A 27,165-nucleotide genomic window follows, 5' to 3' on the forward strand; every position below is an offset into this window, starting at 1 on the left:
ATCTGTGGGAGATAGTGGAGAGTTCTATGTTGGTTCAATTACTCAAAATTCTCTTGCTTTTAGGAAGAATTTTTCAAAGTCTTTCTTTACAATGAGACAAGGAATTTGACAGCAACAATTCAGCATTTGCTTTAGAAAAATGTATTGCTCTTAGCAAGTTTCATTTAGGATTGGAAGATGCAACTGCAGAAGTGTTTGGTGACATAGACATGTACATTCCTATGATAAGGAATATGGTATACAGTGTAGCAGAACATTGTATAAAAACTGCTAATGTTCAAAGCAAATACAGTCGATGTCTACTTTGGAAAGGAAAATCCAGGCTCTGGAAGCTGAAATAAATTTATTCAAAACACAAGTAGAAGAAGCCAAGACAATGAAAACTATTATGGACAGTTGACAAATAGCTCAGGGTCTCCCTGGGGAACTCTGAGACCTGTGTGGGTAATTAGGCCACTTGTCTGTGGGAAACTGGGTGAAACCTTGGCAGCTTCCTTGGTGAAGGAGAATATGGATGATAAGTGAAAAAGAGGATAGAGAGAATGTCAATGACTCAGCAAAAGATCTAGAACATAGGGGCTAGCATTGTGGTGTAGGGTGTTGTCACTTGCTTCTCCTTTCAGAGCACAGGTTCTTGTTCGAGTAACACTGCTTCTGATCCAGCTCCCTGCTAATGTGCCTGGGAAACAAGTGGAAGAAGGCCAAAGTACTTGGGTTCCTGTCACCCATGTGGGAAACTCACATGGTTCTTCTTCTGGGTTGCTGTCTTCAGCTATCCAGGCTGTTGTGGCCATTTGAGGAATAAATCAGTGGATGGAATATCCCCCCCCCCCCCCCCGCCGTATTCTCCCTCTACCTTTCTCTCTGTCAGCCTGTCAAATAAGCAAATAAATATTTTGAAGATCTAGAACACAGAGGCAGGCTGTCAAGTCAGGTGTGCATTTATACATTCAAAGTATAAGAAACGGCCACCCTATACCATCAAGGCTGAAGAGTAGGAGAAATAAAGTCTCTCTTGGAGATTATCCAAAAGATGTCCAAATGGAGGAAGCCTCCATTAAATGGGCAGCCTGACATCTTGAGGAGGAAAGAAATGCAATGACTGAGCTTCATCAACAGAAGGCGGTGGGCATCCCGGTGTTACCTGATAAGGTAGAGCATGCTTGTAGTACGAGGTAGAAATTCCTCAAATTGCTTGATGAACTGTGAATGTGAACTGGAGATTTACAGAAGATTCCAAAAATCTCAACGGCCAGCTAGAAAGCACCATTAATCTTCTCTCAGCCAGCTTTTTGTCTGGCATTCAAAGTTCTTGATCATTTGTAGAGAACTGGGGTGGATGAGTGAAACCTCACAATCTCTAGACAGGAAGGTTTGTAGATACAAGATAAAGAATCCCACAAACAGCTTCCAAAAATGGATCCTGGGGCATTTGTTTATCTTGGTGGAATGTTTGTCAGTGAGCATTTGGTCTCTGATCTCTGTGTACTGAGTTCACTGAAACTGGAGGGTCTCTCTCCCATTCTTCTGATTTTCCCTTTGCCTTCAATCTTTTCCACCTCCTCCTCACCTAGCCCACCATGTTTCCAGTGCATGCAACAGGAGATTCCTGGCAAGAGGATGTTTGCTACTCCCCAGTTGCCCAAGAGACCTAAGAAAGCATTGATGTTCTTCTATCCCTGGGTTTTCCCTTGGACATCTCCAACCCCAGAAAACAGAAAAGTCACCTCCTATGTTCCCTCAGCCTGATATGTACTTAATACGAAAATCCTGAAACACAAGTAGCATCCTCAATCAATATGTCTCTTTTTCATTCAATAGCATTATCAAAATCTGACATACTTTTAGCTAAAAATTTTTATGCAGATTTTTTATACCCTTTCACTTTGTATCTGGCCAATATATTTATATTCAAGCTGGTTTTATTAGGTAAACATCACTGAGATTGTGCTCATTCTATTGCATTGTCTTACTACAGTTTCCCTTACTAATATTAAGTAATAAACCCAGTTCCATGAGTTTGTCCTAATTTCCTAAGGAAGACCAAGTCAGCCACTGGAGTCATTTGAAATATCAAACACTCTGCCCTGGTGTAGCATTTTCTGTACCTCTATGGCAAGAGACAGCAGAAGGTTCCTTCCTAAGGGCAGTATTGAGAGGATGTTTTGTCATGATAATGAATGGCCAGGGAAGGTTTTAAATTTCACTCTGGAAAAATGCCTCCTCCAACTTGCTGAGCCCCTTTAATCCTGTAACTCAGTCATTTATTAGAGAAAACTCCCTTAAATTTTTTAATGGAGTTGAATTCTTCCTATCTGTTTTATCTGATTTTTACATCCAGGATTTTTATTATTCACTTCTGGACCAGTCTTTAACACTTCTATGTTTTCTTTCTACTTTACACTATTCATAAATTTTTCCGAAGTTCCATATTAGCTTTATGTTGAGTGTTCTGTTTTCCATATTTGGTGTCTTATTTAATTTGTAGGACTTTGTTTTATAATTTATTGACTGTTTCTTAGAGGAATTTTAAGATAAGCATTAGCCTAAAACCTAAACAGAAAATCTAGAGTTTCAATATATTTCTTCTCACAATTTCCCTTTTTAATATCATGTATTCATGAGACTCATTTGTTAAAATTAATAAGCCCAAGCTGATACATCATTATTAATCAATGCCCACAATTCAAATTAGAGTTCATTCTTGGTATGATATAATTCATAGGTTTGGCAGAATCCATAGTGTCATTTATCCTGACATGCCATACAGAATAGTTTCACTGACCTAACATCCTCTGCACTCCTTATGCATTGCCTCTGCCTTGCCCTGTGAGCCTTGCAACCACAGGTCTCTTTGCTTTCTCCATAGCCATGCCTTTTCCTGAATATCCTACAGTTGGAATCATACATTAGGCAGATTGGCTTCCTTACTTAGCAAGGTTCATTTATTTATTTATTTTTAATTATTTTTTTTTTTTTTAGTGGGAGGTAAAACAGCAAGGTTTATTAGGAAGGAACATCTGTAAGGACGGATGGGCACCTCTCCAGACAGAGCCTGAGAGACTGGGGGGGGGGGGGGGGAGGAGGGAGGTTTGAGTGGAGAGGTTACACCTGACCAGGCCAGGCGGGCAGCTCAGCAAAGATGCAGAGAGCTGAGCGCGCAGTCCAGTTGAGGCTGGGGGTTTTTAAGGAGATGGGTCTTGCTTCCCCACCTCTGCTCCTCTTGGAACAAAGGGCTTTTTGGATGTAAATAGAAAAACTTCTCTTGAAGGTCTGAAACAAAGGACTTTATGGATGCAAATGTTATCAGACCTGGAGGAAGGGAGCAGGGTGTTTGAGATGCAGATACTAGGCTGCACCTGGGAGACTGTGGAAGGCAGAAGGGGGCAGGGCAGGATGCGAGGGCCTTGTAAGTTGCTGCCTTAGCCTTTAGCGTCTTCGCTGTGTAATTACATCTCAGTGCTGCCCTCTGTTGATCATTTAAGGAACAACAACGGACTAAATTCCCACCAATAAGGTGCTGTTCTGGAAATGAGGGAACTTAGTGTCAGGGAAGCAAAGCCCACCTGAGTAGTGGCTGTGTCAGGACTGGAGTCCAGGTTTGGGTCCATTCTACGTCCTGGAACACAGGGGTGTTTAAATACTTAGGAGATATTCTGTAATTTTCCCTCCACAATTTTTGACAGCTTTCTCATATCATAGTAACACTGGCCTCATAAAATGGAGTGGGGGCATGGATCTATCTTGTTTTGCCTTCTCTCAGTTCTTCTTGTCATGGCCACAGAGCTGTCTTTGGAATGACGACAATTTTTGGTTAAAGACCAATACATGAAAAAAATGCAATTTCAGATGATATTTATATTTTTCCAAAAAAGGTTTGTTTCTCCCTGACTGGGCAGACAGAAGGATGCAACACTTCCTGTAAACTTGGCATCTAGGGACAAGTGAGAATGCCCTCTTCCCATGTGGTTGTTTGAGGTATGGCCTGCTTGTCGCTCATCTAACTGATCGTAATAAAATCTAATGGTCAATACCAGAGTGATGTAAAAGAGATCCTAATTTTTGCATATTTTCTTTAGACTGTCAACCCACATCTCCAGTGGAAATTCTGAGGGTTAACGCCCATGGACCCATATAAAGGCACAATTCTGCAGGTCCTATTTCTCTCTCCAGGTGAGTGAGCTTTCTGTAATCTTCAGCCTTCACGTGAGTCCCTATGAGCACATCAACCTCACTGGAACTCTAAGTAAGACATTCCTTCTGTTTTATGCATTTGAAAGCAAACAGAACATTTGCCAACACAATTGGTGCAAGGAGAAGAATGTGTGGTCAGAACCATCGGGGGAATAGCAAAATGTCTTTGTATCACTTTCTGCTTGCTAACAGGCTCTGCCACATGGCTAATATCATTAGGAATTGCTCTGGGCTTGCTACTGTACATCTGTTCTGCTGTGTGCTACTATCTGTTGTCTGTTGCATGCTGCCAGATCCTGTCCTCGTTGGATGGGTGATCGGAAGGACAAGTAATTCCCACCAATTGCAGCTTTAATAGGGCAAGAGAGGCAACCAAGGTCAACACCAAACTGCTATTGCTCTTCCTAATTGGAACTACTAATTAACATTACATTCACTCTGGTCTCAATGCATTGCTCAAACTGACTGGTTTGTCATGGAGAGGCAGAAGGGAGTAACATTCTCATGGGAGATGTCAAGTAAACACTGGACCCACATGAGGCTAACCAGCTGTCTGTAGGGAGGGTTCTACTCTAATTCCCCACTGATTTGAGTGGCTATATCCAAGAGGTAGTAGGCTTCCCAACCCAAGAGGGGAACCTCCTTTGATGGGGATATATATAGTGGTACAACATTTGTGGTGGTACTGACAAGGTCTGTGACCCTGTATGGCTGCCTTCCCTTGCTTCTGTAGCTGTCCATCCCCTGACACTGAGTCAAACAGAAGACAATGTGGCCAACAGGAACCAAAAGGGAGGCCACCACTCTCAATAAGGGCCATTAAGACCACCATAGGTGGTCATGTAAACAACCAAAGAGAGAAGAAAATATATTTCATAGATTTTACTTAATTGAAAAATTGAAGTGGAGAAAAACTGTTTGTCTTGCCATGAGAGGGCCATCCAGAGAGGGGCTACTGCCCAGAGACATCAGCCTCTTTACATCTCCACTTTCTGAATTTATCAAGTGAGGCTGCACTTTAGAGTGTTTCCCACTCTGACCATTGTGGGTAGTGGTCACTTAATCTCTTATATCTTAGGTTTGTAGCCAAGAACTCCTTTTTGTGACTTTTAAATATTGGTTTCCTACTCCCCACACCCCAAAAGTGGCTTCTATCTTGTCATCTGCTGGGCATTCTATGAGAGGAATACAGATGAGCAAGGGTCATGGGAATAAAATACTTACTCAAGAAATGTTTTCCAGGGATGGGTATTAAAATGAGCACCTAAAAGGTAATCTATAGAAGTAAAATTGACACTTTGGCTGCAATGACTTTGAACAGCCTCGTCTTGACTGTTGAAGAACAATTTTTTTTTTCATACTATTTGTTGAACTCTTTACTTAGTATAGAATTAACTTATGTGTATAAAGTTAATTGAAAATATATCTTAGTAAAAAATAAGAATGGGAACAGGAGAGGGGGGAAGAAGTGTGGGAGTGCGGGTGGGAGGGCATGTATAAGTGGAAAGTCACTATGTTCCTAAAGTTGTACTTATGAAATGCATGAAGTTTGTATACCTTAAATAAAAGGCTTCTGGGGAAAAATCAATTGGCCTTTGTAAATATGAGTTACCCAGAGGCAAAAATTGGGACCAGGATGGGGACATAGGCCCAGAAAATTAACAATGGAAGAGAGGTAAGGGAGGCCAGGAGAAGAAAAACACTCTGGGCTGGTGCTGTGAACACCTGAGGCATTGGATATAAAGATTTTAAAAGAAAAAATTACATAAATAGATTTCAAAAATATTTCCAACAAAAGGGAGATAACTGGTGTTTTATGGTTCATGCTTTGTTTCAGATTGATACAACTAAGTGGTATAAAACTGAGTGAACCTGAGGTTACTCACTACCATTTTATGGATGGTGATGGAGGTCTCCAGGGAAAATCCCAGCTAGAAACGAGAACAAGGTTTACTGGGTGGAAGCAGGTTCAGGTGACTACACCCATGGCTCTTGAGAACTGGGGAGGTAGAGGGCTTCTTTCCAGGGATGTTCACCTTAGGTGCATCAGAAACATGGCAGGCAAACAGAAGAGGCTCAAAGACAAATACTTCACAGGGAACATGGGGAACTAGAATGTCTGTCTTTGGAGTTAAAGATTGTTTTCTTATTTATTTTAATTAATTTTAAAATTTTTGTTTCATTTGGCATATTTGTGTGTTTTTACAGAATGCAGTATGTTGTTATAGAACATTGTGCAATATCTTAACAGCTATGCAAGATTCATTGCTGGCCGGCGCCGTGGCTCAATAGGCTAATCCTCTGCCTTGCGGCGCCGGCACACCAGGTTCTCGTGCCGGTTGGGGCGCCAGATTCTATCCCGGTTGCCCCTCTTCCAGGCCAGCTCTCTGCTATGGCCCGGGAAGGCAGTGGAGGATGGCCCAAGTCCTTGGGCCCTGCACTCGCATGGGAGACCAGGGGAAGCACCTGGCTTCTGGCTTTGGATCAGCATGGTGCGCCGGCTGCAGTGGCCATTGGAGGGTGAACCAACGGCAAAGGAAGACCTTTCTCTCTGTCTCTCTCTGTCTCTCTCACTATCCACTCTGCCTGTCAAAAAAAAAAAAAAAAAAAAAAAAAAAAAGATTCATTGCTGTCTGGGTGACCCTTTGTTTCAGATATATAACCTTCTGTCTGGAGATCCTAAAGTTTCCTTCAGCCACTTGATTTGTTTACAAATGTGGTCATGATCTTTCATTTTATGTGAAAAATCTGCCATGGGGAAGATTAAAGCCTTTCTCCCAGCTGCCCTTTAGAAGATGTGTTTTTTTTCTGTAGGACTATAACTCATCACTGTCTTGAGAACTTCCCCCCTCTTGCTGCAAATCATGACCTGCCTTGTTGGGTAACACCTGCGATGCCCTCCCCCTTTTCCTGTGGATGAAGCTCAGTCACTTCATTTCCTCCTTCCTCAAGATATCAGTATGCGCATCTGATGGAGGCTTTCTCAGACTGAACAATTTGATGTCACCTGTCAAGTGGGCTTTTTTCTCTTCTTCAGCCATGTTGGTGTTAACTGAGTTCTTATTTTGATTGTTTAAATGGCCACACAACTCTGCAGCCTCCCTCTGTGTCCTCTTGAAGCCCTTTGCTGGGTCGCCACCATTCCCTCTATATCTTGATTCCACATTGTCTCCTGTGTTCACTTTCCCTAGGGAAGTTGCCAGGACCTTTGCCTGAGCCGTGTCTTTCAGAGATGTGACCAGGTTCTCCCTCCAGATCCCAGAGCTCCATGAAGTGACTCCAATCCTTTTTCAGTTCCCTGTCATCGTGTTGACTGTGTTCTAGCTCTTTCTACATTGTGAATGGAATTGGTTTCATCTTCCTCAATCTGACTTTCCTTGGAGGAGTAGACATCAACAGTTCTTTCTATGAATATTGAAGTTTTTTTTTTTTTTTTTCACTGAGGTTTTCTACAATGTGTTTAATGTTCCTCAGTGCACGTGTGGACATGTCCAGGTCACAAGATGATCTGCATCTTCTAATCCAGCCAAACTTCTTAGATGCATTGCACTTTACTAGAGAATGGCTACTCTTGGTTTCTTTGTCTCACGTACAGAAAGCCTTTCTTTGAGTTCCAAAAGCAAGCTGTGGACACCTAAACCATCCCAGTAACCTCCACCATCACACACTGGTATGCAATCAGTAAGACCTGCTCTCTCATTGGCAGTGGAGTCTTCCATGAAAATTTTCAGCATCTGAGGCAACTGCCACAAATCTAGATGTCCACTGATATGAAGTTCTCAAGGTAGGTAGGTCTGCCATGTTTACACACCATGGCCATGGATTTCAATAGGAACCAAACTTAAACTAGGCAACAAGGGCTGACAATGGAAGATGTATTATAGGGGAAGAAAATGAATAATGAAGAATAAATCCCTCACGGGTTAAGATCACAGTTGTTAGCAACCTCTGCTCTCCAGCTATGTTGACCTGATTCAATTTGACCCTGCTACTTAAAAGGTGTATGATCTTGAAGAAGATGCCTTAAATAGCACTGCCTCAGTTGTTTGTTTACAAAGTGGGCATTAGAGTAGTGCTGCAGGTTCAATAATGACCTCACCACCAAAAGTGTCTCCATGCTAATCCTTGGAATCTCTGTCTTTGAATTTTTGAATTCATTACTTCACATGATGAAAGGGACATTGTAGATACGCTTCTGTTAAAGATCTCGACAAGGGAAGATTATTCAGGATGAGCCAGTGTAATCACAAAAGACTTAATATAGGAAAATGAGAAAATAATAGTCAGCAGAAAATGTGATGATTGGGACTGGAGTGAAGCAAATAATGACTCTGGAGCCAAGGAATGCTGGCAACCTTTAGAAGCTGGAAAAGACTGGGAAATGTATGTTTTTTCTCTTTGAGCTTTTGGACAGGATTAGCAATGCTGATCTCTTGATCTCAGCCCAGTGCAACTGACATTAGATATTCAAATCTGGAATTGGAAGAGTCTAAATTTATATTTCTTTAAGTCACTACATTTGTGTGAATTTGCTATAGTAGTATCTATACTAGTGCAAACACCCATGCTATATACTTGGTTTATGAGAAAGGATGAGTAACACAAACATGGAAAGTGTCAAAAAGCAGAGCCAGAAAAACAAAGAACTTAAATAGTGGGGAAGGTGTCAATGAAGGTGAGATTAGAAATTTTGGTAAGAAACTCAGGCATCATTGTGAAATTGACTTTATGTCAGGGTAGTCCATACTTTTTCAACACTTGAATAGTACATTTTTATTTGCTAAACAAGAAGAGTTAAAGCATAAGAAACTTGGTTTTAATTTATATTTTTAATCCACTTTCATGTATTTTTCATTGACAAACAATAATTGTAAATATTTTTAGGGTACAATGTGAGGTTTTGACACATATATTCACTGTAAGAAGATTAAATCAGGAAAAGTTAACATGACCATTATCTCACATAGTTATTCTTTATATGTGATGAGAACATTAGGAACTTGTTTTCACAATTTTAAAATATACAATAAGTTATTAGTAGCTATAGTTATCATATTGCGGAACAGATCAAGAAAAACTTTTTCCTCCTGTCAGACTAACTGAAGTATTATGCTCGTTAGCTAACTTCTCCCCTTTCCTCATCCAAACCCATCCCAACACCAGCTTTGAATGAACTCCATTCTCCTGTCTACTTCTATGAATTCAAATTTTAGATTCTATATGTGTAACTGAGATCAAAGTTTTGTTTTTCTATGACTGTTTCCTTTTACTTAACATAATACTTTTCAAGTTTTGGGGTATTTTTAGTGATACTTCAGTAATAACTCCTAAGTATCAAAATATAGAGTGAAGAATATATGTATAGAGAATATGAAGACTAGGAAGTATATGTTTGTATTCGTGTAATATCAGGAAGTTTTCATCAAAGGAAATTGGTTGGTTAGTGGATAGTGAAGGAGTGGGAATATGTAGGATGAGAAGTCAGAGAAGGCATCCCACATAGGTTTAGGAGTTTCAGACAACAGCCCGGATGCAGCCAGGGAATCAGTCCTTCTTCAGACAGGAATGAAACAGAGCTGATATGGAGGAGGCACAGAAGCAAATCCGTTGACAACTGGGGTGATGTTGATGTCCTTTGGATCAACCAGAGGTTTTAGTCTAAAGTTCTGTAAAATGGTGATGAGGAATAAAAACAGCTCCATGCGGGCCAGGCCCTCTCCCACACAAATACGTTTTCCTGAAAGTAACAACACAGAGGACAGATAATCCCTGAATAATAGGTTCCTTTGATACAAAAAGAATTATGTCATTACTATTTGATGGCTAACCTAATGGATGGATGGCAGGCAAATATGAAGGACAGCTGGAAGGGTGGTTGATTTTATAGATGAGAAAATGGATGGAAATTCTTTATATACACCTAATATCTTCATTATTAGGCACTTGTCAGTCAACTAAGTTACATAATGTCAGCTCTTTGCCAACTTTCCTTCAATACTTTTTTAGAAACACACCCTGATTGCTTATTCCCCTGCTTCCTCTTTGGTATTCCATTCCATCATCTTTCCTTCTGTTCACACCATCTGTTTAGTCTCTTGTCTAGCCATACCCACTCTTCATCAGTCTCCAACACACCATGCTGTCTCAACCTTTATCTCACCCTTTTCCTTCTGATTAAGAGGCACGTGTAATTTCTGCTGCATCTTCACAAGAATAGCAGAGATCACGCAGTCCTCATCTTTCTGTGCCTGACCTTTCCGATTGCTCTCCGTGACTCCCTCAAGAAGTAGATTCTCACCCTTTCTGGTGTTATTCAGCAATGAAGCATAGATAACTTGAATCATTATTCACTACTTTTCTAGCCTGACATGATGTGAGTTTCTTGAAGGAGGAATTGTGCATAGGTGAGTGATATATTGAGAGGCAGGATTCAATCTTTTCTCTACCTCTCTTACTTTGGAAAACACAAAGTTTTTTTTTTTTTTTTTTTTTTTTTTTTTTTTTTTTTTTTTTTTTAATGAGGGTGTATCATGAGCTGGGAAAGTGCATGAGCATCCAGCATTTAGGTTGGTATTTGCAATCATGCACCATAAGCAGTCCTACCAGTTCCATAATGGACATCATAAAGGTCATCTGACCTCATGAAGATAATTTGTCTTCTGTATTAGTGAATTAATTTCTATTACCTGTTGAGAAAGGCATGAAGTAGTCACTCTTCTTAAAGTTGCCACTCTTGTCCAGGAAGTGGCCAGGGTCAAACGTCTCTGGGTTGGGGAATTCTTTGTCATCATGTAGCACTGATGTCAGTGATGTTATTATATTTGTCCCCTGGAATGAACAGGCACAGATAAGCTGAGTTACAATGAGGTCATGGAGCTGGAACAGATTTTGGAGATTAATTAGTGTCATCTTTTTGATCTCTAGTTGAGCAAATGCTCACCAAGGAAAAAACAGTGACATTTCCAACTAGACATACAAAGGAAAAAACCGCATGAATTTAAGGTCAGTGGCAATGATCTTGCTATGATAGCATACAATTGCATTTGAAGTTCTCAATACTTCAGTACTTGGATATCAAACCATCTGCGTTTGTTCTCCTCCTTATCACCACATGGACACTAGGGTCTATCCCTATCTGTTGCTCTTTTGAATCCCTTCAGTTTCACATATTTTGTATGTGATTATGGTTTAAAAATGAAGACTCTGCTGGCTCCTGAAATGTACAAGGGTCTTTTTGAAGGCTTCTTAGACAAGAGATTTGATCTGATTAGAAAATTTTCCTCTTGCTAGATGATAGCAAGTACAATTTAAAAATGAAATAAAAGTGAATATCGGCCGGCGCCGCGGCTCACTAGGCTAATCCTCCACCTTGCGGCGCCGGCACACCGGGTTCTAGTCCCGGTCGGGGCACCGATCCTGTCCCGGTTGCCCCTCTTCCAGGCCAGCTCTCTGCTGTGGCCAGGGAGTGCAGTGGAGGATGGCCCAAGTCCTTGGGCCCTGCACCCCATGGGAGACCAGGAGAAGCACCTGGCTCCTGGCTTTGGATCAGCGCGATGCGCCGGCCGCAGCGCGCTACCGTGGCGGCCATTGGAGGGTGAACCAACGGCAAAGGAAGACCTTTCTCTCTGTCTCTCTCTCACTGTCCATTCTGCCTGTCAAAAAAAAAAAAAAAAAAAAGTGAATATCATTGAAATGAAACTTTCTCTCTTAATTAAAAATGTGACAGAGTTCTTTCTTTTTTACAGATAAATCTAAGGCAAAAATATTCATAAGGAATGATTAATTATAAAAATTACCATTTTCAAAAATTCAGTTAAAGATCACCAATCATAAAAGTTTTGGATGAATTATTTGTGAAGTGGGATATTCACACCTTCTTAAAATGCCATGCCACATTTGTTTATTAATTAGCTGATAAACACAGAGAGATGAGATATGGTAAAAAGTACCTTACTAAATGAGGACCTTTAAAATCAACCATTATGGGAAATGTACCAGCGTTGTGCCCTATCTCCAATTCAGTGAGGGCATACGCAGCAGCATATGGTTTTCTTATCAAAATCGTAACTGAAATATAATCATTAAAAAGCAATCCCTAAAACCAGATGAGAAACATTTTACCAGGCAATCTATCTGTCCTCTTCAAACTGTCATTGTATTAGAAGAAGATGTACAAAGGAAAGGGAACCATGCTTGAATACAGAAGACTAAGAGAAAAGATAAGCAAAGTGTCTTTGTTACTTGATTGAATACTGGATTGTAATGGAAAAGGATATAAAGAATGTGTTAGGAACTTGGAAATTTTAAATGTAGCATAGATATGCAGCAATTGATAAGAATGAAATTTTGCGGCCGGCGCCATGGCTTAACAGGCTAATCCTCCACCTTGCGGCGCCGGCACACCGGGTTTTAGTCCCAGTTGGGGCGCCAGATTCTATCCTGGTTGCCCCTCTTCCAGGCCAGCTCTCTGCTATGGCCCAGGAAGGCAGTGGAGGATGGCCCAAGTCCTTTGGCCCTGCACCCCATGGGAGACCAGGAGAAGCACCTGGCTCCTGGCTTTGGATCAGCGCGATGCGCCGGCCATGGCGGCCCAATTGGAGGGTGAACCAACGGCAAAAAGGAAGACCTTTCTCTCTGTGTCTCTCTCTCTCACTATCCACTCTGCCTGTCAAAAAAAAAAAAAAAAAAAAAAAGAAATTTTGCAAGGCCAGTAATGCACACATAAATAAAAGTTAACTTGAAATGAATCATTGATCCAAATATATGTCCTAGAGCTATAAAATTTTTAGAAAAATGTAATGGTAAATCTTTGATACCTTGTGCTATAAAATATTTTTTGATAGGACTCAAAAGTACAAATAATTCCTTCTTGAATTATTTTTTATCAGGTCTCTCAAAATTATGCTTATAGTCATCATACTTCAGTCCAAAAAATGAGCACTTTTTAGAGTTTATAAATACCCTATGCCTTAAGTGAAAATTCAGGAACCAAATGTGTTTCTATTTTCAGATTTTTTTTGGCATATTAGATGTTTGCAGTGTAAACACTGTAGAAAGTGTGGTACTCTTAACATATTGTGTGGAAATATTGTGTAAGAGAACATCTTGTGTTTTAGAAAACATGAATATTCATCCAAACTTGACAAAATAAGAAAATAAATTATTCACCTCAGTTTAGTTAAAGTTTTAGTTGCCCAATAATATTCCAAACTTTTTTTTTTTAATTTATTTGACAGGTAGAGTTATAGACAGTGAGAGAGAGAGAGACAGAGAGAAAGGTCTTCCTTCTGTTGCTTCACTCCCCATCTGGCTGCTATGGCCGGCGCTGCACTGATCCGAAGCTAGGAGCCAGGTGCTTCCTCCTGGTCTCCCCTGCAGGTGCAGGGCTCAAGCACTTGGGCCATCCTCCACTGCCTTCCTGGGCCACAGCAGAGAGCTGGACTGGAAGAGGAGCAATTGGGACTAGAACCCGGCGCCCATATGGGATGCCGGCGCCGCAGGTGGAAGATTAACCAAGTGATCCACGGTGCCGGCCCCTAAACTTTTATTTTCTTGACGATTTTATTGGTAAAGGATTTCTCACCATATTATCGAAAAAACTTTATATTTGTGCTATCCAATAGAGTAGCCATGTGCCATGTATAGTTATTTACACTTAATATTAATTTATTAATTAGTTGAAAATAAATAAAAGTAAAAGTCATTTATTCAATTACATTTGTAATGTAACAGGTACTCAACAGGCATCTGTGGCTAATGATTTCTTTATAGGACAACGAAGATATACAGCTTTGCCATCACTAAGGCAAGTCCACTGTACCTGGCTTCCTCAGACCAATTATCAGCTAGTCACAGTCCATTCTAATCCTGCCAGCCACATATTTCTTGTAAATCCCTTGAGCTAAGCATTTTAAATTGAAAAATATTAAAAGATATATAATACTTTGTGATACATGAAAATAATATTGAAAATTTCACTGTCCATGAATATCAGAACACACCTTCTTCATTTATTTACATGTAAACTAAGACAGCTTTTGTGTTACAATGGAAGAACTGAATATTGGCTGGAGAGATCCTATTGCCTCAAAACCTAAAATATTTACTTTATGACTTGTTACAGAATGTGTTTTCCAACCTGTCTTAGACTATTATTTCTACGTAAGTCGGTGGTTTTACCCTGTAGTATACGAATATGAATCACAAGAATGCAGACAGAATCAGCTACCAAGCATTGCATATTTCTTTACTAGGTTGTCCCATACAAAAAGAAGAGGTCAACTCAAAAGGTGCCAATCACAGCATGAGTCACTATGGAGAGGGCTCTGATGAGCTCAGTAGATGCAACACTTTCTCCTGCAGTTCCCTGGGAGCTGACACAGTGGACAAGGGAGATTGCGTTCAACAATTATATATTTGCCATTGTATTTACCTATTAGTTAGCAATGTGGGCAAGAACAAGTTTGATTAATATTACCCCAGATCTCAAAGTTGAAAAAGTAAAGTGCTCTAGTTGTGCCTTTTTCAAAAACGCAATGGATTGAAGTATCAATTAATTCTTTTACAAAATCTGTTAACATAGATGGAAGGCCCTTTACCTCATGGTAACCTGTGCAATTCCTTCTGGTGTAGAATGTCAGTAGTTATCACATTACTGAAATCATACTTATTTTTTTCTTCTATGAGAATGGAATTTTTATTTATAGTTGTATATTTGTAATTTTACTAGTAATATGTGCTGACTCAAGTGGACTGGAAGAGGTTGGAGTATAGCAACTAGAAAGTATGATTGCCGGCATTGCGGCTCACTTGGCTAATCCTCTGCCTGCGGCGCCGGCACCCCTGGTTCTAGTCCCGGTTGGGGTGCTGGATTCTGTGCCAGTTGCTCCTCTTCCAGGCCAGCTCTCTACTGTGGCCCGGGGAAGGCAGTGGAGGATGGCCCAAGTGCTTGGGCCCTGCACCTGCATGGGAGACCAGGAGGAAGCAATGGATGAACCAGAGGGTGAACCAACGGAAGGAAGACCTTTCTCTCTGTCTCTCTCTCTCTCACTGTCTAACTCTGCCTGTCAAAAAAAAAAAAAAAAGAAAGTATGATTGCAAACTTTGTTTAAAAATCAGTTTGGAGGGTGCTAACACATAAATTGATTATCAAGATTGCACAATTAGGAGAACCTTAGCTAGGTCAGCTGATGGCTACATTAAATTTTCTTGCATGCCGTGTCCACTCCTGACTCACAGTAAGAAATGAAACATTATTGTCACAAACTAGCAGGGGAGGAATTAACCCTTTCTTGAAGATCAAAATCAGCAGAAACCACATTTTTTTCAAACATAACTTGTATTTAACCAAATATTAAGTAGACATTCCAAGGACATAACCAAGTATCCACAAATGAAAAATGGAAGGTAGGATTGTCATAAAAATAGATTCAAAAATAAAGAACAAGGGGCTGGCGCCGTGGCTCAACAGGCTAATCCTCCGCCTTGTGGCGCCGGCACACCGGGTTCTAGTCCCGGTTGGGAACCGGATTCTATCCTGGTTGCCTCGCTTCCAGGCCAGCTCTCTGCTATGGCCCGGGAGTGCAGTGGAGGATGGCCCAAGTGCTTGGGCCCTGCACCCACATGGGAGACCAGGAGAAGCACCTGGCTCCTGGCTTTAGATCACCAGTCGTGGCGGCCATTGGAGGGTGAACCAACGGAAAAAGGAAGACCTTTCCCTCTGTCTCTCTCTCTCTCTCTCTCTCTTACTATCCACTCAGCCTGTCAAAAAGAAAAAAAAAAAATAAAGAACACATCACACCTTATTTTATGAGACCAGCATTACCTTGATATCAGAAATCTGATAGGAAAATTTCAAGGAAGAAATACTGGGGAACCACCTCTCACAAATTTAAATACAAATGTCCTTTACAAATGATAGAGAATGAGGTCAACTTGTGTTTATGTATTTGTAGTGTGCAAATTTAGTGGAGAAACAGAAGGAAAACATACCAGTATATGAATAGAAACATAGAATCTAATTGTCTAAATTGAACACACATTGATAACAAGACATGGTACAAAGATAAAAGAAAGCAAACTTCCTTCATCTGAAACTAAGACAATATCTAACAAAAACAAGATGAACCATGATGATTAATAACTTGCTATTAAATGACCAACTACCAGAGATAAAAAACAAAGCAAGGATGTCCATCACCAGTTCTGCTCAATGCTCCCTCAAAATCCTCTTGAGGGAAAAAATGTAGTGAAAAGAAATTAAGGTTACAAGAATTAGAAAAAAAGAAATAAAACAAAATAGGCTAATGAACATAAAAATTCCAAACAAATATACACACAAATTTTTGCAATAATTATTAAATGCAACAAACTTGTAAGGCAAGAGCAATCAAAATGAAATTGTAATTACATTTTCATACACCAAAAAAAAAAGAAATGGAAAAAAAATTTTAAATTGCATTATTTTTATTAGAATCAGAATATTAATTACCAGGAAAGAAACCTGGTAAAAGTGTGTAAACCATTACACAAAAAACAAAATATTATTAGAAAAACAAAGAAAGTCCCCTCCAAATTGGACAAATATACAAAATACACGTACTAGACAACTGTACATGTTAGCATCTCTATTCTTTCTGAATTGACCTATTGATCTAATGTCACTCCCCAAAATTCTCGGATAGTGTTTCGGAAAATTAACAACTGACACTGACATATTTGGAAATGTAAAGACCTAATAGTAGCCAAAATGATCGTGAAAATGGAGAACAAACTTGGAAGACTCCAGATATGAAGCATAGATATGAAAGTTTCTAGTCTGAGGTTACATAGTTTGGAAACAGTGCTAAGTCCATCAGGCTGCCACACACATGAGAATCGATCTTACCTCAAACTGTGTTGGTACCCATTGGAAAAATACTGTGAACTTGGGAACTTCAAGAGCACTGAGGTGCAATGTGGGAAATAGCTTCTTACCTTGGGGATGAGGTAGTTCCTGAATTTAACGTCACGTGTCACAGCACGGGGCAGACTGGTGGGGACCAGGTCAATGAATCTCTGGATCTCATGTATCACAGCATCCGTGTACGGCATGCGGCTCCTGTCTTGCATGCAGGGGCTCCGGTGTCTGCCGATCACACACTCGATCTCTTCCTGGACCCTAGCTGATAAGACATAAGAAAGAACTCATGGGAAAGAGAAAACTGACACAGTTGTCATAGAAACTCGAAGTTACATGAGACATGGAGTTATCCCAAAGACATTTTAAGTGTGAATTATATGCCCCACATATTCTTAGACTTATAAAAAGAATTGCCATAAAGTGGAGTTATGTGATTTGCTCACAAGGTAGGCATTAAGGTAAGTGTGTACATAACAATATATTAACATGTTTGGAAACTAAAATAATAATAGAAGTGATGATGAGTTTGAAAATATGAATATAATATTTATCACATAATTGATTCCAGAAACTACTATCTTTGCAGAAAAATCAGAAATGGATATTAATTTTTACTAAAATAATATAGGATGTTTAAGGCTAAATTTTACTGGAAAATATCTATAGATGCTCCTCAAATTAAAATGGGGTTACGCCTTAATTAACCTATCTTATGTTAGAAACGTCATTAGTGTGCAAGTGCACCTTGCCTCTCAAAAGATAGCTTCGCTCAAGTCTCTTACACATGTTCAGAATACTTACAAAATCTAAAATTAGTCAAAAGCACCTAATAGAAACTGATTTTTATAATAAAATGTTAAATGGCCCATGCAATTTATTGAATGTAGAACACTGTAGGGGATCAGTTGTTTTCTCTCATGATGTTGGGACTGGCTGGAAACTCCAACTTAATGACCAGTTTCACAAGACAATATCACTATGTATTGTTGGCCCCAGAAAAAGTCAAATTTCAACATTTGAAGCATGATATCAACATGGATGTGAGTCACTTCCACATTCTAATAAAGTAAAAAAATTGCAAGTCAAATGATCATACAATTGGGACTGTTTATCCATACACACGTCTGTGTTGTATGATTTCTGTGTGTGCACACGTTTGTTGGAATAGTTTGCAAGGCACTTTTCGAACTCCTTCTCCCTAAATGCAGCATGTTCGAACAATTCTTGCAGTGTCTTCTTACACATATGTGCATATTTCTAAACAATGATTCTATATCTGTTTATATTTCTTGATCTATCCGAGTTTGGACAACATCTCATGAATTTCTTGCATGAGATAAAAAAATTGACTTCACCTTCTCAAACCAAAACACACACAAGCAGACATACACACACATGCACTACTATGAGGAGTCAGATGGGTTAATAGGTAATCAGGGTGTCCCAATGGAATTTGGGATATAAAATATTTGCTTCCTTCCCCAAAAAGGAAGAACAAACAGGCCATCCTCCTTCTTTCAGAATCTCCAGATTTACCAGGGGAATTGCAAGGGAGCTCTTCCTGATCTCACAGGTTATTGTGAAAATAAGTTACCTCTCCTACCCTTCAGGATGGTCTTTTGTTTTATCAGGAGCAGGCCAGTTAGGATGGAGAATTGTAAATCAGGTCTTTTGATGGGTTTTTGTCCCCACCTGGTAACTGAATGCCAATCTGACTGTCACTTGTTTTTTTGCTTCAAAATTGTACTTACAAAACCCCAGTGCTATGAGGTTCTTTGTGTTTTTTTCCTCTCTTGGAAGTCCCCCTCCATGCTGCTCTGGCTGGAGGTCTTTGACTCTAATAAATCTTTGTAAATCTCTCTGCTGTCTGCTTGGAAATTCTTCTTCCATGTGAGAAAAAGAACTGCAGTATTAATAATTTCTCCACCACCATTTTCCCATAACACTACTTCAACTACACCTTCACTTATTTATTTCTATCACAATTTTAACTATATTCATATATGTAAACTATTATAGCCACATTAATGCTGATAAAATATTATTATAGCATTTTTGGCATGTATTTTAACTTATTTTGAAGAATTTGTATCAATTTGCTGGTTACTTATTTGTGTCTTTTCCAAGTGTTCAGCTAGTTTTACAAAACGCCTTGTTATAAACTTTCAAACATAAATCCACAGATACCAATGATACAAATCACAATCACTTCTTCTGTTTTATTCTTTATCTTCCCTCAAACCTGCTTCATCTGCTTAACATAATCTGAATTGGTTATTTCTTGGGTGTGATGTCTAGAACCTTAAATTTCCATCTTTTCCTTGTTCCTAAGCCCCTGACTTCCACTGTTTTGAATTTGTTAGCAGACAGAATACAATATTCTTTTCCTTTTCAGATTCTCACAAACAAAATAGAACTGCTGAGACTGTGACTGAGTAAAATGTCTATTCAAACAGGTAAATGATGCTTACTTGTGAATTCCAGAAACTGGTCTTGAGAAAGCCAATGCAGTTGCAAAGTAATCTGATCCATCTGGCCAACATGACCAGATTTTATTTAAATTTAATTGTTCTAAAATGCAAGGTGGTACAAATAACTGAGGGCATGATATGCTTGGGATCCAGGCTGTGTGGGCTTCATCCCGATTAATGAAGCACTAAAATCTCTAAACACAATACTTTGCTTCTTTCATATCTCAGCCAAACAATGTGTTGTAACTATGTGGGTGTCCTGCTCGGTCCTCCTCATGATAAAGCCAAGGCATTAGGCAAGTTTCCCCAGGAACTGCACTGCCATCTGAGAGAGCCGGTGTCAGACTCCCACTCAGCTGCAGCAGCTCTCTCAGCAGCCCGAGCTCCTTTGCTGCTTTCTTAAAACTGAAGATCATCCTCACTAAACAGGACTTTGAAACTCAGAAGTCTGCACTCCCTCATCGATCAATAGACTAAATGATCTCTTTACCCTCAAATCTTGTCCTGATTTTTTTTTTTTGACAGGCAGAGTGGATAGTGAGAGAGAGAGAGAGAGAGACAGAGAGAAAGGTCTTCCTTTTTGCTGTTGGTTCACCCTTCAATGACCGCTGAGGCCGGTGCATCTCGCTGATCCGAAGCCAGGAGCCAGGTGCTTCTCCTGGTCTCCCATGGGGTGCAGGGCCCAGGGACTTGGGCCATCCTACCGGGATAGAATCCGGCGCCCCAACTGGGACTAAAACCCGGTGTGCCGGCGCCGCAAGGCAGAGGATTATCCTGTTAAGGCACGGCGCCGGCCTCTTGTCCTGATTAATTTGATTCATCAACATGGACAGAGACTGAGCTTTTAGCAAGTTTCAAATATTCGGTGAAGCACACAGTCTACTCTGTTTCTGAGAATACAAAATTAGGGAGTAAAATTTTTGGCAAGCAAAAAGATCAGAAAAATCCTTTTTTCTTTGAAAACACAAGATAGTATCATTGCTCTTAAGAATTATAATGGCCATGTGATGCCTAATGCTTCACATATGACTTAATTTGTCTTTGAAAATTTTTATTATTTTAACTTTTCCCTGGTGTTCTCTGAAAATCCATGACCCTGTATCTTGGAATTGAGGATTTTAAATCTCTCTCTGCTGGAAACCTGCAAAAGATTTTCTGTTTTGGTGGTGAGGTGTAGGTCTTTCCCCTCAGGTTGTGAAGTCTCTGCAGTGCATATCTGGGTGCTAGTTTTAGAGTTCAGGAAGCAGAAAAGAGCTAAGAATCTCGGAATTCAAGATGTGAACTTGTACTTGTGTGCCCTCTTTTCAGCTCTGTGATTGGTTCCTTCCATGTTTCTGCAAAGTGTCCCTGACCATAAGGCCTGTTGTGTTCATTTCTCTAAAGACTTTTCCTGTGAGAGGAACAGTGACCTGAAGGGGGCATAGAGGGAATCTGACAGCGATGGCCTTCTCATTCTGTCTCTAAGTTTATTTCCAAAGTTTATTTCAGCCTTGGTACTTCCAGGTCCTGGGCCTGAAGGAGATTGTACAGACTAACTTTTCCATGGTAGAAAGTCTTATTCTGACGTCTAGGATGCAGTCTCATCCCCTCTGCTCAGGTAATGATACCATTCCCTTCCATGTTTCAGAAACCTGTTGGCTGTTTTGTCTTCCCCCCTTCTTCAACCTTGGAAAGACTAATTTCCATTTGTAATTACTTTATAATTCCTTTAGTGAGGGTCTTCAAACATAAAAATCTTTTCTGCTTCTACTCTGCTGTGAACAACTGGAACTCTATAAAGATAAATCTCTAAAACAAAGTTATTCATAAATTTAACATTACTCACTCAAAGCAAAATTGCTTTTTGAAAATACTCGTTCAATTATAACAGACTGTAGAAATAAATAAAATACTCGTTCAATTATAACAGACTGTAGAAATAAAATAGTTTTAAGCACATCTTCTGCCTAGAGAGAAACATGTTTTTGATGATTCTACCTTTTAGAAGACTTCTCAGATTGTAGAAAATTTTCCTGGCCACCTCTCTAAATTTCTAGAGTTTATACTTATACTGCCTTATGGAAAGAATCTTTTTTTTTTAATCATCCAGGAAGAGGAGACTTCAATATCACAATCAGGAATGATTTCTGCAGGAATATATCTACTATTTCAGGTGGTTTCTTCCCAAGTAAATGAACATGTAACTGTAAGCCAGTTCATGCTGGCTGTTTCTGCCATCAGTCATCTCCCGATGCAACACAGAAACCTAAGCGTTACCATTTTGCTGCTTCTCACATTGTTCTTCATCTCTTACCATCATCAACCCCTGTTGTGCAATGATGTCCCATTTTATTGCTTTATTCAATTTGGACCCATGCAGTTGTTGGCACTTGTTTTAGTTACTAAAGTTTCTCCTACAGAAGTAAGATGAAGAATGCTAGCAGTGTCTTGACAAATCTGTATTCTGAAATTCACCCTGCTTGTCATCTGTGGTCCTACCTGTGACCTCTGGGTGCTTCAGCAGGAGCAGGAGTCCATATCTGAGAGTGGTGCTCGTGGTCTCTGTTCCAGCAGAAAATAGATCAGATGCAATGAATTTCAGGCTTTCAAGGGTAAATTCAGACTGCTGGTTGTGCTTTTCCTAGGAATGATTAATCAAATTTTGTAACAAATTGTTTTCTAGAATATTGATTCTAATAAATATAAAATAATTCAGTTTGTATAAAATTAAGCCAGCAGAGAAACTGGAGAGTACAGTGGTAGGGAAATCCTCTGTGTAAAATGGTAGCCTGTAAAGTAGGCTACCCATTTGTCATTCCCTACAATCTTTCCTCTTTTTTGCCATGATGTTCTGTTCACCATGCTCTCTGCCACTAGGTGGGCCTTGGAACATATGTCTTGTCACTGATTGACAATCAAATGTGTTAAAACCACTGTCTCTTACCTTCCTTTTTCTCAAAATGCAGATATGAAGGCATAGACAAGGCAGAAAACTGGTACTCTAAGTGTAGTGGTGGGAGGTGGTGCTTTGGGGTTACAGTGCTCATATCACAGTGGCCTCTACACAACTCCCTTGTATGGCAGATAAATAAACCCATCATTGAAAATCATCCAATATTGGGGTTTATCTTCTTCGTAGACAAAAATGGTCTTAAATTGATAGAAATATATAAACAATGGTCATATTATGAAGGATATAGTGATCCTAAGAGTACGCAATTATCTTCTTCTGATAAAGAATTTTCTTTGGCTCAAGATTTCTGCTGGCAGATGAAGCTGAAATTGTGTGAAAACTAAAAGAACAGCACCTCAGAGATTAGTTTTCAGACAAAAACAATGGGCTCACAATTGTACAATGGAGCAGGCCACAATTGTATTCCAGATGTGAGTCAGTAGTCAGCTTGGTCTATAATACAAGCCCAGGAATAAAGACAGGAATGTTTAAGTTGAAAAGACCCTACCAAAGGAAACAGAGAAGAAATCAGCATCATGAAAGAATGTAAAGGCAGAAAACCTCCTAGTAAAAGTACAAGGAAGATCTAAACCAACAATAGGAATATTTATGGAAAAATTATAGGACCAAGCCATTATTTGCCAATATCCTTGTATGTAAATGGTCTAAATTCTCCAGTTGAAAGACAGAGTGGCTGAATGGATTAAAAAATAAGATCCATCTATATGCTGTTTACAAGAAACACACCTCACCAACAAAGATACACAGAGATAGAAAGTGAAAGGATGGGAAAAGATATTCCATGCAAATGGAAATGATGAATGATCACAAGTAGCCATCCTAATATAAGACAACATAGACTTCAAGACAAAAAAATGTTAAAAGAGATAAAGAAGGGCACTATGTAATAATAAAGGGACCAATTCAACAGGAAGGTGAGACTGTAGAGAATGTATATGCACCCAATGGTAGGGCACCTAGCTATTTAAAACAAATATTAATGGATTTAAAGGGAGATGTAAGCTCAAAAACAAAATAATGGGGGATAGGGGCTGGCGTTGTGGCATAGCAGGTGAAGCCCCTGCCTACAGTGCTGGCATCCCATGTGGTGCTGGTTCAATTCCCAGCTGCTCCATTTCTGATCCAGCTCTCTGCTATGGCCCAGGAAAACAGTGGAAGATGGCCTAAGTCCTTGGGGCCCAGCACCCATGTGGGAGACCCAAGGGAATCTCCTGGTTCCTGGCTTTGGATTGGCACAGCTCCGGCCATTGCGGCCAACTGAGGAGTGAACCAGTGGATGGAAAATCTCTCTCTCCCTCTCTCTGCCTTTGCCTCTCTATAACTCCACCTTTCAAATAAAGAATTAAATCTTTTAAAAAAATAATAATGGGAAACTTCAAAACTCCACTATTACCAGTGGACAGATCAAATGGACAAAGATATCATCAAAGAAACAACATAGCCAATCTACATTATGGATCAAATGGATCTAATTTGTGTTTACAGAATATTTCATCCCACAGCTGCTGAATACACATTCTTCTCTTTAATGCCTGGGGTGTTCTGTAGGATAGACTATATGCTAAGCCATAAAGCAAGTCTCAACTTTTAAAAAATTGAACTTGTGCCATATAACTTCTCTGTCCACAGTGCAGTGAAGTTGGAAATTAGCAACATAAGAAATTTAGAAAATATACAAACACATGGATACTGAACAATATGATCTGTAATCAACAATGGGTCATAGAAGAAATCAAAAGAGAAATAAAAAAATTCCTAGAAATGAATGAGTACAACATTCCAAAACTTATGCAAAAAGCAGTGTTAAGAGGAAAGTTTATTGCAATTAGTGCCTATATAAAGAAATTGGAAAGGCATCAAATAAATGATCTAGTAATGCTTCTCAAAGACCTGGAAAATCAGAGCAAACCAAACCCTGAATTAGTAGGAGGAAAGAAATAATAAAAATTAGAGAAGAAATATACAAAACTGAAATAAAAAACATACAAAAGATCAGTGAAATTAAGATTTGCTTTTTTGAAAAGAAATTAAAACTGGTAAAGCATTGGCCCAACTAACCAAAAAAGGGAGAATACCAAAATTAATAAAGTTAGGGATGAAAAAGAACTGTTAATATGGATCCCACAGAAATAAAAAAAATCAGGAATTATCACAGAAAGCTCTATGCCAACAAATTGGAAAACCAAGAAGAAAAGGATACATTTCTGGACAGATAACAATTTATAAAAACTGAGGCATAAAGACATAGAAAAACCGACAGACCAATAGCCAAGACAGAGATTGATCAGTGATAAAGACGACCCTACTAAAAAACAAAAACCCAGGAACAGAGGGCTTCACTGCTGAATTCTATCAAACTTTCAAAGAAGTAATCCTAAGTATCTTAAACAATTCAAACAATTGAAAGAGAAGCAATCCTCCCAAACTCCTTCCATGGAGTCAGCATTACCTTACTTCTCTAAAAACAGAAAAACACACAACAATGAAAGAAAACTATAGGCCAATATCCCTGATGAACAGATGCAACAATTCTTAACAAAACACTATCTAATGAAATCTAACAACACTCCAAAAAGATCATCCACATGGACCAAGTGGAATTTATCCCTGGGATGCAGGCAAGATCTAACATATGCAAATCAATAAATGTGATATATCACATCAAAAAATTAAATAAAACCCATATGACTATTTCAATAGATACAGAAAAAGAATTTGATTAATAATATCAAAAATCTTTTTTATGGTAAAAACATAAGCAAATTGGGTATAGAGGGAACATTCCTCAAGATAATCAAGGCAATTTATGACAAACCTAAAGCCAGAATCATTTTAATGAAGAAAAGTTGGAAGCATTTCCACTAAGATCCAAAACCAGACAAGGAAGTCCACTCACACTGTTACTATTTAATATAGTTCTGAAGTTTTTGGTTGGAGTCATTAGGAAGAAAAAAGAAATCACAGAGAAACAAATTGGAAAGGAGGAAGTCACAGTATCCATGTGTGCATATAATATGATCCTATACATGGGGGAACCAAAAGACTTCATTAAGAGCATATTACAACTCATAAGACTTTGGCAAAATTGCAGGGTATAAAATCAACAAACAAAAATAAATAGCATTTGTATACACAAATAATTCCAGGGCTGAAAAGGAACTTAGAAGATCAATCCTGTTCATTATACCTACAAAAGAATTTAAATACCTTGAGATAAATTTAACCAAGGATGTGAAAGATATCCATAATGAAAATCACAAAACATTAATGAAAGAAATATAAGAATATATAAAAAATGGAAAAATCCTCCATATTCATGGATTGAAGGGATTAATATAATCAAATAGCCATCCTACCCAAAGTAATATATAGATTCAGTGTGATCCCAATCAAAATATCAAGGACATTCTTAGATCTAGAAAAAATGATCCAAAACCTCATATAAAAACATGACACTGAACAGCTACAGTAAATTTTAAGACAATAAAAACAAAGCTGGCGGCATCAAAGTATATGAAGTTGAATTTATGAAATGAATGAAGTTTGTATTCCTTAAATAAAAGGTTTTTGTGAAAAAAAGATATCAAGATATAATACAGGACAGTTATAACTAAAACAGATTGATACTGGCACAAAAATTGACATGTGGAACAATGGAACCTACTAGGAACTCCACAAATTAATGCACACATCAACAGCAAAATAATCTTTGATAAATGAGTTAAAATTACTCCATGGAGAAAGGACAGTCTCTTCAACAAATGGTATTGGGAAAATTGAATCTTGGCAGAAGTTTGAAACAAGATTCCTACCTTATACCCTTTACAAAAATCAAACTCACAATGGATCAAGGATCTAAACCTGACATGAAACCATTAAGTTTCTAGAGGAAAACTTAGGGAAAATTCCTTGTGAATGTAAGGAATTCTTGGATAAGAACCCAGAAGCACAGGCAATAAAAACAAACATAGACAAATAGGATTACAGCAAGCCAAGGAACATCTGCACACCAAAGGAAACACTCAACAAAGTGAAGAGGCAACTGACAGAATGGGTGAAAATATTTGCAAACTACACACCTGATAAAGGATTAATATCCAGAATATATAAGGAGCTCAAGAACTCAACAACAAAAACACAAACAATCCAGTTAAGAAATGGGCAACGGATGTGAAGTGGCTAATAACACATAAAAAGATGCTCAGCATCACTAGCCATCAGGGAAATGCAGATAAAAACCACAGAGAGGTTCACCTCACCCAAGTTAGAATGGCTATCACCCAAAATTAAAAAAACTAGCAAATTCTGGTGAGGATATGGAGAAAAAGTTACCCTAATGCATTGTTGGTGAGGATGTAAACTAGTATAACCATTATGGAAGACAGTATGGAAAACCTTCAGAAATCTGAAAATAGATCTACCACGTGACCCAGCCATTTCACTCCTTGGAATTTACCCAAAGGAAATGAAATAAGCATAAGAAAGAGTTATCTGTATCCCCATGTTTATAGCAGCTCATAATAGCTATGATATGTAATCAACCCAAATGTCCATCAATTGATGGCTGGATAAAGAAAATGTGGTATATATACATGTGGATTACTACTTAGCCATAAAAGAGTATGGAATCCTATCTTTTGCAACAA

General features: G+C 39.0%; 1 protein-coding gene across 2 annotated transcripts in view; it reads right to left on the reverse strand.

The window, feature by feature from the left end:
* Positions 1-8,988: 8,988 nt before the first annotated feature.
* LOC133775906 (cytochrome P450 2C18-like) overlaps positions 8,989-27,165 on the reverse strand; it is a 31,173-nt gene continuing 12,996 nt past the window's right edge. For both annotated transcript variants that reach the window (XM_062214443.1, XM_062214442.1), the window contains 4 exons: positions 22,045-22,186; positions 17,170-17,357; positions 10,881-11,022; positions 8,989-9,931 (listed from right to left, as the gene is read on the reverse strand). In XM_062214443.1, coding sequence (XP_062070427.1) covers positions 9,750-9,931; positions 10,881-11,022; positions 17,170-17,357; positions 22,045-22,186 — 654 coding nt within the window. In that variant the 3' untranslated portion in view covers positions 8,989-9,749. The remainder of the gene's footprint in view (positions 9,932-10,880; positions 11,023-17,169; positions 17,358-22,044; positions 22,187-27,165) is intronic.

Source organism: Lepus europaeus, chromosome 17, assembly GCF_033115175.1.
Source record: "Lepus europaeus isolate LE1 chromosome 17, mLepTim1.pri, whole genome shotgun sequence".
Taxonomy (NCBI): Eukaryota; Metazoa; Chordata; class Mammalia; order Lagomorpha; family Leporidae; genus Lepus; species Lepus europaeus.